The sequence below is a fragment of the Garra rufa genome, chromosome 25, assembly GCF_049309525.1.
Source record: "Garra rufa chromosome 25, GarRuf1.0, whole genome shotgun sequence".
NCBI lineage: Eukaryota > Metazoa > Chordata > Actinopteri > Cypriniformes > Cyprinidae > Garra > Garra rufa.
Genome location: NC_133385.1, coordinates 1,652,823 through 1,668,006, shown reverse-complemented (window position 1 = coordinate 1,668,006; position 15,184 = coordinate 1,652,823). Strand labels below are relative to the sequence as shown.

Below are 15,184 nucleotides of genomic sequence, written 5' to 3'. Positions count from 1 at the left end.
AATCTGCACAGATCAAGCATTGTTTACAAGCCAAAACAGCTCTAAACAAATATGTGGCTGGATTTTAATGGATTTTTTCACTTGAGGAACTGCTACGGACTAATTTTCTTAGTTAAAAACGTCTTAATGATGGACTTGTTTCAGTTTTTGTCTTCTCAAGATGTTAACTGATGGACTGGAGTGGTGTGGATTACTTGTGGATTATTGTGATGTTTTTAATCAGCTGTTTGGACTCTCATTCTGACGGCACCCATTCACATCCATTGGCGAAAAAGTGGTCTGGTCTGAATCAGGAGAGAAATCTGCACAGATCAAGCATTGTTTACAAGCCAAAACAGCTCTAAACAAATATGTGGCTGGATTTTAATGGATTTTTTCACTTGAGGAACTGCTACGGACTAATTTTCTTAGTTAAAAACGTCTTAATGATGGACTTGTTTCAGTTTTTGTCTTCTCAAGATGTTAACTGATGGACTGGAGTGGTGTGGATTACTTGTGGATTATTGTGATGTTTTTAATCAGCTGTTTGGACTCTCATTCTGACGGCACCCATTCACATCCATTGGCGAAAAAGTGGTCTGGTCTGAATCAGGAGAGAAATCTGCACAGATCAAGCATTGTTTACAAGCCAAAACAGCTCTAAACAAATATGTGGCTGGATTTTAATGGATTTATTCACTTGAGGAACTGCTACGGACTAATTTTGTTTAGTTAAAAACGTCTTAATGATGGACTTGTTTCATCTTATGTCTTCTTAAGATGTTAACTGATGGACTGGAGCGGTGTGGATTACTTGTGGATTATAGTGATGTTTTTTATGAGCTGTTTGGACTCTCAATCTGACGGCACCCATTCACATCCATTGGCGAAAAAGTGGTCTGGTCTGAATCAGGAGAGAAATCTGCACAGATCAAGCATTGTTTACAAGCCAAAACAGCTCTAAACAAATATGTGGCTGGATTTTAATGGATTTTTTCACTTGAGGAACTGCTACGGACTAATTTTGTTTAGTTAAAAACGTCTTAATGATGGACTTGTTTCAGCTTATGTCTTCTCAAGATGTTAACTGATAGACTGGAGCGGTGTGGATTACTTGTAGATTATTGTGATGTTTTTTATGAGCTGTTTGGACTCTCAATCTGACGGCACCCATTCACATCCATTGGTGAGCAAGTGATGGAATGACACACTTCTCCAAAACTCAAATCCTAATCTCAGATGCTGAGGATGCTGAGTGCAACTATTCCTTTTAAGATCAGTAACTGTTATCAAATGTGAACTACTGTAAACCTTTCTGTAGTGAACCTACCTGATTAAGGGCACTCACTGTATGTTAAATCAAACGCAGGTCCCTGATGAGTCTGTCAGACGTGAGGCTCAGTATTTGAAGGATGTGTGTTTGTAGACACTGATTGTCAGCCGCTGATCGTCTGGATCGTATCTGAGGTTGACCAAACAAACGCTCTGATCTAAAGCGGTCGTTCGTAATCGAGCTCTAACTCAAACCTTCGTTCGTCTGGGGGTGTCGTGATCTTTCTGAAGGTCTCTGATGGTCTGGCGCAGTCGTTTGGTGAAGACGTGTCGGGATCGGCCGCAGTACGTGTGATCCGCGCTCTTCAGCTTCTCCTCCAGCGGCAGAAGCAAACCACGGACCGGATCTTCCTCGAATGGAAACTGAAAACCAGACAGAAGAGCGTCAGAAATCCTTCATACGAATAGACAAACAGATCAGAGTCAGTCTAATACAAGACCTCTGCGGAAAAAACTAAAACAAAAATGTAGCTGCAAGCAGCGATGACGGGCCCAAGCCGATACCGATAGCATCAGGAAAACTGTGCCCATATAATAATTATATCATTAATTAAATAGCATGTATTAATATTAAGCAAAAAAAAGTATTCATACATTATTAAAAAGTAAAGTTGTATCTTTTAACATTAGCTTACATACTTTGCATTAACATGAACATGACTATTTAGAAAATATATATTAATAAATGCTGCACAAATATATTGTTTACTGTTAGTTCATGTCAAACTCTGTCTGGCCCTGATGGCCGCAGATTCCAACATGTGTGCAAAGTTTCAAGAGTTTTCGAGTATGTTAAGGGCCCCAAAACATTGAAAATGAATAAATAAATAGATAAAAATAATAATAGCTAGATAAAGTTGGTAACACTTTAGAATAGGTAACACCTATTAACTATTAACTATGACTTATTAGCATGCATATTACTAGAATATTGGCATTTATTAGCAGTAATTAAGCACCTATTAATGCTTTATTCTACATCCCTAATCCTACCCAATACCTAAACCTAACAACTACTTTACAAACTATTAATAAGCAGCAAATTAGGAATTTATTGAGGGAAAAGTCATAGTTAATAGTTAATAGGTGTTACCTGTTCTAAAGTGTTACCAAAAAGTTTAAGTTGGCTTAAGAAAGCCGGATCAGAAAGTTTAAAAGCTTTAAAAAGTTGTTTTCAGTCGGAAATAGTTTAAAGTTTGAAGTAGCTTTAAAAGCTTAAAGTTGCTAGCATTGTTTCTAGCATGGTTAACATGTTTTAGCATGTTTCTAACATGATTAGCAAGTTGCTAGTATGCTTTTAACATGATAAACAAGTTGTTAGCATGTTTATAAATTGATTAGCAAGTTGCTAACATGTTTCTAACATGATTAGCAAGTTGCTAGCATGTTTGTAGCATGATAAACATGCTTCTATCATGTTGCTAACATGTTTCACAAGTTGCTAGCATGTTTTTAACCTGATTAATATGTTGTTAACATGTTTCTAACATGACTGGCATGTTACTAGTGTGTTGTTAGCATAATTCTAACGTGACTACCAAGTTGCTAGCATGTTTATAGCATGATTAACATGTTGTTAACATGTGGCTAGCATGATTAACAAGTTGCTAGCATGTTTCCGACATGATAAGCAATTTGTTAAGTTTACAGCATGATTAACAAGTTGTTAACATGTTTCTAACATGATTAGCAATTTGCTAGCATGTTCCTAGTATGATTGACGAATTGTTAGCATGTTTCTAGCATTATTAGTGAGTTGCTAACATGATTAACAAGTTGTTAACATGTTATTAGCATGATTAACAAGTTACTAGCATGTTTCCTAACATGATTAGCAAGTTTCTAACATGTTTGTAGCATGATAAACATGCTTCTATCATGTTGCTAACATGTTTCACAAGTTGCTAGCATGTTTTTAACCTGATTAATATGTTGTTAACATGACTGGCATGTTACTAGTGTGTTGTTAGCATGATTCTAAAGTGATTACCAAGTTGCTAGCATGTTTCTAGCATGATTAACATGTTAACATGTGGCTAGCATGATTAACAAGTTGTTAGCATGTTTCCAACATGATTAACAATTTGTTAACAAGTTTACATCATGATTAGCAAGTTGTTAACATGTTTCTAACATGATTAGCAATTTGCTAGCATGTTCCTAGTATGATTGACGAGTTGTTAGCATGTTTCTAACATGATTAGCAAGTTGTTAACATGTTATTAACATGATTAACAAGTTACTAGCATGTTTCCTATCATGATTAGCAAGTTTCTAGCATGATAAACATGCTTCTATCATGTTGCTAACATGTTTCACAAGTTGCTAGCATGTTTTTAACCTGATTAATAAGTTATTAGCATGATAAGCATGTTACTAGCATATATTTTTACATGTTTTAAGCAAGTTTCTAGTATGTTTCTAACGTGATTAGCAAGTTACTAGTATCGATACATAGATTAAAACTATAGGAGGAGTAGCGGCCAAAAATTTTAGTCGAAGAAGAAGAAGAAGAAGAAGAAGAAGAAGAAGAAGAAGAAGAATACGTTTAAATAGCATTTTAGTAAGTTGGCTTTCTCAATTTGGGCTCGGGCCCAAAAAACAAATCCATGAATAATAATAATCAGTGAATACTTGTTTCACAGTTGATGAATACTGCAACATTAACTGTTATTAAACTGAACTGAATCAACATTCAACTGAACTGATCTGAAAAATTGCATTATTGTCTTCTGAAGCTGAATTAGTCTCATAATAGTTTCATAATTTTTGCAACTTTAACATTGTTGTTTTCCTGTTTATTACAGTGAAGCTGCTTTAAAACAATCTGTATTGTATAAATCACTATGTAAATAAATGTGACTTGACTTAAGAATAAATAATTAGCAAATTATCAAAGATGGGTAGATAAATAGATAAAATATAGATATATTTTTACTATTTAAAATAACTGTTTTCTATTTGAAAATATTTTCAAATGTAATTTATTCCTGTTGCCAAAGCTGAATTTTCAGCATCATTACTGCAGTCTTCAGTGTCACATGATCTTCAGAAATCATTCTAATATTCCTATTTGCTGCTCAAAACAACATTTAATATTATTATTATGTTGAAAACAGCTGAGTAGAGTTTTTCAGGTTTCTGATATACGTGGAGCTCCTGTGTTGGGGTGGTTGATCTGGACATGAACTCAGTGAGTGTAGAAACGATGAGATGCATCCAGCTGAATCATGGGATGGCGCTAATGGCAGCGCTCATTTAGCTAATGGTGCACGATACTTCCTGTGATATGAGAGAACCGCTGACCATAAAGACCAAACACACACACTCTGCCAACCAAACTCCACTGATGCAGAGGAAAACCAGCACAAATCTGTATGTTTTTCATTAGAATACAATTTGTTAAAAACAAACATATTTATGTCCTTTTTTTTAATTAATTAATTTACTTAATGTTTTTTAACATGTTTAATAATAAGACCTTTTGACCTTTCGTTCTTGAGCAGAACATTCCCTTATGTTCACAGAATGGCATACAGACTGTCTTTGTAGGCGTTCTTTATTATTATTTTTGTCCAATGGGAGTCTATGGCAGCCCTATGAAGGGAACATAGGAAAATTATGAAATTTGGCACAATTGTAGTGATGACCATGAATAGTGATCTCACCAATTTTGGGGTCTCTAGGATCAACTCTATAGCGCCACCACTAGTTCAAAATCTCAACATTAAAATGGTAATATCTCCGAAACCCCTAATTCTAGAAAAATGAAACGTAGTACACCTGATCCAAACATTCAATGGCTAACATTAAGACTCCACCCATTACAGTAGCAGCCATTCTGAAAAGCACAGTATTGTTTTTCACTACTCCTCCTTGAATATTGATCTAATTCTTCACAAAATTGATCTTTTTGACTGCACAAAAATGACTGGACAGAATTACTAGTGAAGAAAAAAAGTTATGATATTGTGAACTTAAGGCCAACCCAAAATTGGTTCAGAGGCTGTATCTTTGATAAATCGAAATGAAACTTGGCACACTACATCAACACCATGATCTGAGGGTCCATGCCAAAGCTGGGAACAGTGCCACCTATGAGTCGTGAGATACAGAAAATGCACACTTTTACAGAATGGCATACAGACTGTCTTTGTAGGAGTTATTTATTATTATTTTTGTCCAATGGGAGTCTATGGCAGGCCTATGAAGGGAACATAGGAAAATTATAAAATTTGGCACAATTGTAGTGATGGCCATGAATAGTGATCTGACCAATTTTGGGGTCTCTAGGATCAACTCTATAGCGCCACCACAAGTTCAAAATCTCAACATTAAAATGGTAATAACTCCGAAACCCCTAATTCTAGAAAAATGAAACTTAGTACACCCCATTCCTCTCATCCTGCTGATCACATTCAACGGCTAACATTAAAACTCCACCCATTACAGTAGTGGCCATTTTGAAAAGTACAGTATTGCTTTTTCGCTACTCCTCCTTTAAAATTGATCAAATTCTTCACAAAATTTACTTAGTTGACCTTTATGACTGCACAGAAATGACTGGACAGAATTACTAGTGAAAAAAAAAAAAAGTTATGATATTGTGAACTTAAGGCCAACCCAAAATTGGTTCAGAGGCTGTATCTTTGATAAATCGAAATGAAACTTGGTACACTACATCAACACCATGATCTGAGGGTCCATGCCAAAGCTGGGAACAGCAGCACCTATGAGTTGTGAGATACCAAAAATGCTAATTTTGGCTTATAACTTTTGAACTGTTAGTCAGAATCATGATATTCGCATCTATGGATTCCTTGAGTCATGCCATATTAATTTTACCAGGATCGGGCTGAACCCTGTGTCCGCTATTTTGAAATTTGTCATGAATTGCGATATATTTTGAACCATTTGACATATCTGCACAAAAATCGTTATGGATCATCAACACCATGTCCTGAATGTACCTCAGAAGTTTGAAGACAGTGCCACCTAGTGATGGTAATTCTTTTTATATTGTACAAACCATGTTTTCTACCGTAACTCTTTGCTGGACCCCTGGTTTGAAAACCATTGGTCCAGTCAAATAACATTGAGTTGTATATTCATTATTTTGCTCTGCTATAGCAAGGACAATACGAATCGGCTATTATATATAGATTATTTCACGACACTCACAACATTCCTGCTACGTTCACAGCTGAAGCTCAGCGACGGCACGGGGCGAGTGTGAACTGTGGGAAAAAGACTCCACAAACCCTGAGACTCTAGAGCTGCCAGCTGGATCAGGAAACATCACTGGCAGCTTGAAGACAGAGAGGAGGACGCTCCAAACACACATCTGAGCTCATTAGAGCGTTTGGCTACAGCAGCACCTGAACAGGTGTCCATCCATCCACACACACACACACACATTTATATATAAACACACACACACACACACACACACACACACACACACACACACACTGAACCTCAGCAGCACCAGAGGCGTGCACTGATTAACAGCGTCTAATTAGATTTTATGGGTTACGCAAACACACCTAATGAAATCACACCATGACCATATTAAACACTCGCCGCAGGAGAGCCACCGCGACTTCACAACAGACACACCAGCTAAAAACAACCCAAAATATAACTGATGAATGACCTGGAATATTCATAATATAAAATGTTTTTTTTTTCATTGTCATTCAGTGTAATAAAATATTAATGTAAAAAAATTCTAACAACATGCATATTTCTGACTATATTTCTGACTATATATATGTGACCCTGGACCACAAAACCAGTCATAAGGGTAAATTTGACAAAACTGAGATTTATACATACTTTCTATTGGTGTGTGGTTTGTTAGGATAGGACAATATTTGGCCGAGATACATCTATTTGAAAATCTGGAATCTGAGGGTGCAAAAAAATCAAAAATACTGAGAAAATCACCTTTAAAGTTGTTCAAATTAAGTTCTTAACAATGCATTTTACAAATCAAAAATTACATTTTGATATATTTATAGTAGGAATTTTACAAAAAAATCTTCATGGAACATGATCTTTACTTAATTTCCTAATGATTTTTGGCATAAAAGAAAAATCAATAATTTTGACCCATGCAATGTATTTTTGGCTATTGCTACAAATATACCCCAGCGACTTAAGACTGGTTTTGTGGTCCATATATATATATATATTTTTTTTTTTTATTTCTTTTTTTTTTTTATATAAATAATAGTTAACTGATTAAAAATGAAAAATTCTGTCTTGGAAAATACCTGAGAATCTTTTAATACTTTTTTTTGTTGTATGTTGTAATTTTGTTGTATGTTCTTGCAATTTTTATTAGATTTTTTTTTTATTAATATAGTGTATATACCTTTAATTTTATCCCAACTTCATAAATGGAGTAAATTAAATGTTACTTTTTCATTCATATTTTATTTCAGTTAAAGTCTATTTTATTTCAAGTTAACTTAAAATTAATACACTACCGTTCAAAAGTTTGGGGTCAGTACATTTTTATTGTTTCTTTTTTTTTTTTAAGAAATTAATACTTTTATTCACCAAGGATGTATTAAGTTAATAATTAAAAGTTTATGTAAGGGATAATCAACGGTTTGCTGTGCATTAAAGGATTTTAAATGCACAACGTGGAGGCTAATAACCGCCCGACGCAAAGCGTATGGACAAAAAAGACGGTTATTTTCGTCAGTTATGACACACAGCTCTAGCATTCTGCCCGCTTCAAATCAGACACAGAGATGAAATAGTGCGGTAAGATCACATTTATTTGAATGAATTATAGCATTTGTTTCAGTAAATTATCGATCGACCGAGAGAGAGAGTGAAGTGCGAGAGAGATAGAGATGACAGTTGTGTGTGTGCGTAACGTTACCTGCCTGCATGCTGTGCGTCGCTCTCTACAAACAACAATTCATTCACAAACAGCAGTTTTACCACCCCGTTGCTGAGGAATATAATGTAGCGATCTAGTATCTAGGCTATTTTAATAAGGATCGCGGGAAAGCGCTGACAAGAAGTTTATGTATGTGCAATGCTCTCTCTCTCTCTCTCTCTCTCTCTCTCTCTCTCTCTCTGTGTTTGCGTGCATCAATTAAAGCAGCGCATTAATATAGAACGGTGATTAAACTGACTTGGAACTACCTGTGCATTAAACGGTTTTACTGCACACCTGCCAGCCAATCAGAATCCAGTATCCAGACATTCCATGGAATAATAAAAGTTAATAATAAATAATTTACATTGTTGTAAAATATTTATATTTTGAATAAACACTGTACTTTTAAAACTTGTTATTCATGAAAGAATCCTGTGGAAAAAAAAAAAAAATCACAGGTTCCAAAAAATATTTGTCAGCACAGCTGTTGATGTTATCCAACATTGATCATCATTCTAATAATAAATCAGCAAATTAGAATGTCTTACTGACCCCAAACTTTTGAACGGTAGTCTATATATTTATTTATTTAAATATTTATTTATTTATTTATTTTTCCCAGGTTAAGTTTTAAAAAGTGATCTTCTCCTATTTATTATATGCATACATACATACATATATATATATATATATATATATATATATATATTTTTTTTTTTTTCTAGAAAAAACAGTAGAACAATTAATTTCATTGTTAGTTTCCGGTCGTAGATGTAGACATTACTGGTAATAACTGAGATCTCACCTGCTGAATGGCGTCATAAACGGCTCTGAAGGCGGGCTGCTTGTCGTCATGGTAAACGCCGCGGTTGCCGTGGAGAATGTAAATGCCGTGGTGTTCGGCGGTGATGCAGTTGCTGCCGTAGATACAGTGATCCGGACGATAGTTCCACTCACACTCCAGCAGCAGCAGACTCTCTGTGATCACAATCATTAACACTCATCAGCTACAGCCACATCTGCACAGCGCTGCACATCTGTCTCTAATGCACACATGATGCTGAGGATGAGCTGCTGCACCTGGGTTATGGTGGAAGATGATGTTGAGCAGGTCCTGGTCTCCCCAAGTGATGTTCAGCTTGTATTTGTGTAACAGAGGCATCAGGAGATCGGCCCACTTCAGATCCACTGTGGTCATGTCGTTCTAGTCAAACACACATATATACATATATAATACACACACTCTCGTGTTCATCAGTCTGTCTCAGGTGGATGATCTGTGCATGTTTTTACATAATTATTCCCACTCAGACTCATGTATATGTCTCATAAATAAATGATGAAACCGCTTCAGTGATGTGGAAATATGGGACAATGAGCAAGAGTAACACAACACTGACCTCTGCTGGTCAGACGTTCACAAATAAAAATGCATCAACATTAAAATAATTTTTAAAAAGTATTTTTTTAATGAAATCTAAGTAATAATGTTCCTGTTAACTCTTTAGCAAAAAAAAAAAAAATGTATATATATTTGTGTGTGTGTAAAAAAAAAGTTTGTTAACTTGAAATAAAATAGACTTTAACTGAAATAAAATACGAATAAAAAAGCAACATTCAATTTATTCAGTTTATGAGGTTAAGAAAGAATTAATAAAAACTATATAGACTTATTTAAAAAATCTAAAAAGTTTAAATAATAAATTGTGTTCTTATCATTTATTTTATATATATATATATATATATATAAATGATAAGAACACAATATATATATATATATATATATATATATATATAAAATTTAAGGTTATTTATACACTACCAGTCAAAAGTTTTTGAACAGTAAGATGTTTTTTAAATACAGTAAAAAAAGTAATATTTTTACCATTTAAAATATATGCTTTCTAAGTAAATATATTTTACAATGTAATTTATTCCTTTGATCAAAGGTAAATTTTCAGCATCATTACTCCAGTCTTCATCCTTTTTATTTTTTTTTTACTTATTTTTTAAGGATTCTTTGATAAATAGAACGATCCAAAGATCAGAATTTTTTCTAAAATAAAAATAAAATCAATTCAATGTTAAAAGACAAAAAGTTTTTCATCATTTTATGACTGTTTTGTAATTTTCCAAGTAATTATTTTGCTCCTTTAACATAATTTGTAATGTCTAAACATTTTATATATATATATATATATATATATATATATATATATATATATATATATATATTGATCTGACTAATAATAATGCAATTAACTCTTCAGTGCATTAAAATATATTTTTTTTCTTAATCAATTTAAAGTTAAAAGAGAGATGTAACAGATATTAGTCATAATATTTTAAACATTTGATGTTTTTTTTCTTTGGCATTTTATGACTGTTTTGTAATTATCATTATTTTTTTAAATTTAAGTATTAATTCTTCGATTACCTCTTCAGTGCATTAACATATTTTAAATTTTTTCTAAATCAATTAAATGTTAAAAGACAAAGTGTATGCATTGAGATGTAATAGATATTAGTCATAATATTTAAATATTTGAAGTTTTTCATCATTTATGACTGTTTTGTTATTTTAATATAATTTCTACAAGTCTTAACATTTTTATAATTTCTGTAGATTAGGCAATAACACTAAATTTTTCAGTGCATTAAAATATTTTGTGATTTTTTTTCTCAATAAATTCAACGTTAAAAGACAAAGTGCATGCATTGAGATGCAATATATACTGGTCATAATATTTTAATATTTGATGTTTTTTTGTCATTTTATGACTGTTTTGTCATTTTTTTTTTTTTAGATTTAAGTATTAATTCTTCGATTAACTATTCAGTGCATTAAAATATTTTCTTTTTTTTTTCTAAATCAATTCAATGTTAAAAAGAAAGTGTATGCATTGAGATGTAATAGATATTAGTCATAATATTTTAATATTTGAAGTTTTTCATAATTTATGACTGTTTTGTTATTTAAATATAATTTGTATAAACTTTAACATCTTTTCTCAATCAATTCAATGTTAAAAGTCAAAGTGCATGCATCGAGATGCAATATATACTGGTCACAATATTTTAATATTATAACATTTTATGCCTGTATTGTAATAAATCTGCAGCTTTTACATACAGTATTTGAGAAATTTCTTAATTTATTTGATAATTTTATTAGAACTAGATAATAACTCTTTAGTGCATTGTTTTCTTTTCTTTTTTCTTTTAAAGTTAAACGAGAAAGCATTTGTATTGTGATGCAATAGATACCATCCATTATGTTTTTAATATTTTACAATAAATTCTTTATTCTAAATATGCAAGTAATTATTTTCCAGCTTTAACTCCTTAGTGTCCATTTAAAACAATGAATCACAAAATAGCTAAATATTCATGAACTGGCCAAAATATCAATCTCACAAATAAAAGATAAATCATGTATTTTATCCTTAACTGCACACATGTGTGTGTGAGAAATGTCAGTTTAGTCATCAGTGAGTATCATGAACTAAATGAGTGACAGGTGTGTTGTACCTTGAAGTGTGTGTCTCTGATGCGGCTCATGTTCATCAGCATGACTCCTGAGTTGAGGCCAGTTTTACCGTAGTACGGATGTCGTGAGAAGCGGTTATACCAGCCGATCCGCGGCTCCTCGTGCTCCGGTGCCATCGCCGCCACATGACTGCCGTTAAACCGCGACAGGAAGCTCCAGACGTCCTCCGCCGGCCGCAGGAACAGGATATCAGTGTCCACATACAGCACAGAGTCCACCTGCTTTAAAATCAGCTGAGAAACCAGCAGCAGAGTCAGTTCAGACACTTCCTGTCAGACAAAAAAACTACATTTCCACAGTTCTGCTCTGAACTGGAAACACAAACTTCAAAGCGTCCAAAGTAACAAATTAGCTTGTTGCTTGTTTGACATGAAATTACAATTTTACTTTGGTAAAGTGACATTTCTAATTGAAAAAAAGACTAGATACAACTAGATATCGAGGGAACTGTAGGTTGGCTTGAGAAAGTTTAAAGCAGCTGTAAAAGCTTAAAGTTTTGAAGTATTTTAGGTATACATACATATATTTTTCACAATAGAGAGTGCAATTTTTTATCATTTTTTTTGGGGGGGGGGGGGGGGGGTGAAAATGGTGTTTCTTCTCATAGATTATTACTCATGTACTCATGTTAATAACAATATCCCTAACTTATTGTGAGTAGTGTGTGTATATGTGTTATGTTTAGGTCTACCATGTCATCTCTTGTTGTGTTCAGATACTCACAGGAAGGAAGAGTCTCTGTGAAGCGCAGGGTTTGAAGAGCTTCTTCCATTCTCTGGCGTTATCGCCGGGGAAGGTTATGGGGTAAATGCTGTAGTTGAACTTGGAGCGAAATCTCTGTGGCCACGACTCCAGCTGCGTGAGAGATGAGATTTCATGAAGGTCAACAAGTGCTGGTAACATTTTATTTATCAAAGAATCCTAACAAAAGTATCACATGAATAAACTATTTTAAAGTATATTAAAATAGAAAACCACTATTTTAAATTGCATTAACATTTCACAATATTACAGTTATTTTTCTGTAATTTTAATCAAATAAACACAGTACTTTACAAACCGTACTGATCTCAAACCGTTGAGCAGTGGTGTATAGTTAATGTTGAACACATATGTGCTCACCATCTGTCTGAATCCGGCATGGAGCTGGTCTTCTGCGAAAATGTGAAAGTGCAAATGTCTGCTGAAGAGGACGGCAGATTTGAGCATAGTGAGCGTCTCCTCCAGTCTGGAGCCACAGGCCACCACCGCCAGCCCCACCGGCTCCAAACGCCCCGCTTCATGAGGAGCAGACCTGAACCAGACACAAGAGACAGCATGAAGATGATAGAATACTAACAGCTGCTTCTGCAAACTAGAACACAGATGCAAACACCGTCAACACAAGAGCTGGATTATCTAGAGGCAGCGACGCTCAACAGCTCAACATTAAACCGCACAGACAGACCAGTCTACATCTAGAGCTGAAGCTCAGGTCAGCGGCGTACCTAAGAGCCCAGTCCGTAACACAGGTGTTTGGGCAAACCGCGGCGCTGATTCTCCAATACGCTTCCCAATGAGTGACAGAGCCTGAATTACACCTGATAGGAGACAAACAGCCTCGACATTAACACACAAATCAGCTTTAGAGACGCCCTCAAATATCTGTAACGTGACGCCTAGGACTGTGTAGAAAGGACGTAATTTTTCATTAATAATGTTAAATAAATAAATAAATAAATATATAAATATTTTTATTAAAATTTTTAATTTAATAAATAATAAATAATTATTCATAAATAAAAAATATAAAATGCAAAATAAGAATTCAAATAATTAAATAAATAATACCATTTTACAATTTCATTTTATTATTTTAAAATAAACGATACATCAGTAAACTATTAAAAGATGTTTAAAATAAATTGGCAAACAAACAATCTGTAACATATATATATATATATATATATGGATATATAATGGATAAATAAAAATATGTAATAACACAGGGGTTTTCAAACTGGTGCCTGAGGAAGAATTTAGAGAACAAATTACTAAAATAAAAAAACAATAAAATAAAAATAAAATAATAAAACTATTATTTATTAACAAAAAAGAAATAAAATGAAATACAAAAATAAATAAATAATAGATAAATAAATAAATAAAATATGTAATAACAAAGGGGTTTTCAAACTGGTGTCTGGGGAAGTAAATAAATAAATAAAATTATATTTAAAAAAAGTAATAAAATAAAACAATAAAACTGTATTATTTAAAAATAATTGAAGAAATAAAATAATAATCAAACTATTGTTTATTTTATGTTATTATTTGAAATAAATTATAATAAATCAGGAAACAATTAAAATTAGATTAATATAGGATCGGTATAAGACAAATGCCTGTTTAATTCAGATAAATAAATATATAATAGATAAATAATAATAATATGTAATTACACAGGGGTTTTCAAACTGGTGTCTAGGGAAGAGTTAGAGAAAAAACTAAATAAATAAATATACGTTAAAATAATAGTAATAATACAATTATATCAAAATAAATATGAAACATATTTTAAAAGAGTACAATAATTACAATTAATGTGACAGGGTCCTTATTCATGAAAATAAAGTATACTATACAGCTGCTTTTCGATCATATTTAGGGCTCGCTGGCATCTAAATTATTGGAAAAATAAACCCTTTACTAACAAGAAAAAGCCCAAATCACTAATTCTGCGGTGAAAAACGAATAATAATAAAATGCAAACCTGTCATTAGCCAAACTGAACTCTATATGACCTGGATCATGAATATTAATTACGTAACAGGACGTTCGTCCAGTAGGCCTCGCTGATTGGCTGAAAGGCAGATTGGCGCTACTCAGCGAGCCAATTAACGACAACTACTACGAAATAAGCTTATGAATATTAATTAGATGTTAGCTAAACTGAACCAAGTAAACAATTAGCAGGATTAAATTCATCCTAAACAACTGTTAAATAAACACAGCAGCCTTATATGTCTATCCGCCGCAACAAACTACTCAAAAAGGCAGCTTTGGCTTATTTAATCACACCTGTCCAGTCGTTAAAGCAAGTTTAAAGCCGTCACAGCATGAGTCCAGTGTTTATAAGTCCACTTTTGTGTCGTCGTTTGCATAACTGTTAGATGTTTGCATATGCTGCTGTTGTTGTGTGTGGTTTTGTTTCTGTAAGTTACCTGTCATCCTGCGCGCGTTCACTCAGGCCTGGGTCCGCTGCGCGTGTCCGCGCCGCTCGCTCCTGCTGATCCGCGCTCTCCAGCGACGACACCAGTTGATTACAGATGTAGAGCAGCGAGCAGAACACTAATAGCGTGCAGACGAACAGGACTCGAAGATACCGCCGCATTTTAGAGCTAAAGCAGCAGCCATGGAGATAAATCACGCTGCTCGCTTCA

The 15,184-nt window shown here is 33.6% G+C and overlaps 1 protein-coding gene across 2 annotated transcripts; it reads right to left on the bottom strand.

Moving 5' to 3' along the window:
- Positions 1 to 434: 434 nt before the first annotated feature.
- Positions 435 to 15,184, bottom strand: gxylt1a (glucoside xylosyltransferase 1a). Of its 2 annotated transcripts, XM_073832025.1 has the most exons (8): positions 14,966 to 15,184; positions 13,250 to 13,342; positions 12,885 to 13,056; positions 12,486 to 12,617; positions 11,744 to 11,995; positions 9,293 to 9,416; positions 9,018 to 9,190; positions 435 to 1,674 (listed from the first exon to the last, which is right to left on the bottom strand). In XM_073832025.1, the coding sequence occupies exons 1-8, from the start codon at positions 15,133 to 15,135 to the stop codon at positions 1,501 to 1,503; spliced, it is 1,290 nt and encodes a 429-aa protein (XP_073688126.1). In that variant the 5' UTR covers positions 15,136 to 15,184; the 3' UTR covers positions 435 to 1,500. The 2 variants fall into 2 exon arrangements, with proteins under 2 accessions (XP_073688126.1, XP_073688127.1); XM_073832026.1 differs by lacking the exon at positions 13,250 to 13,342.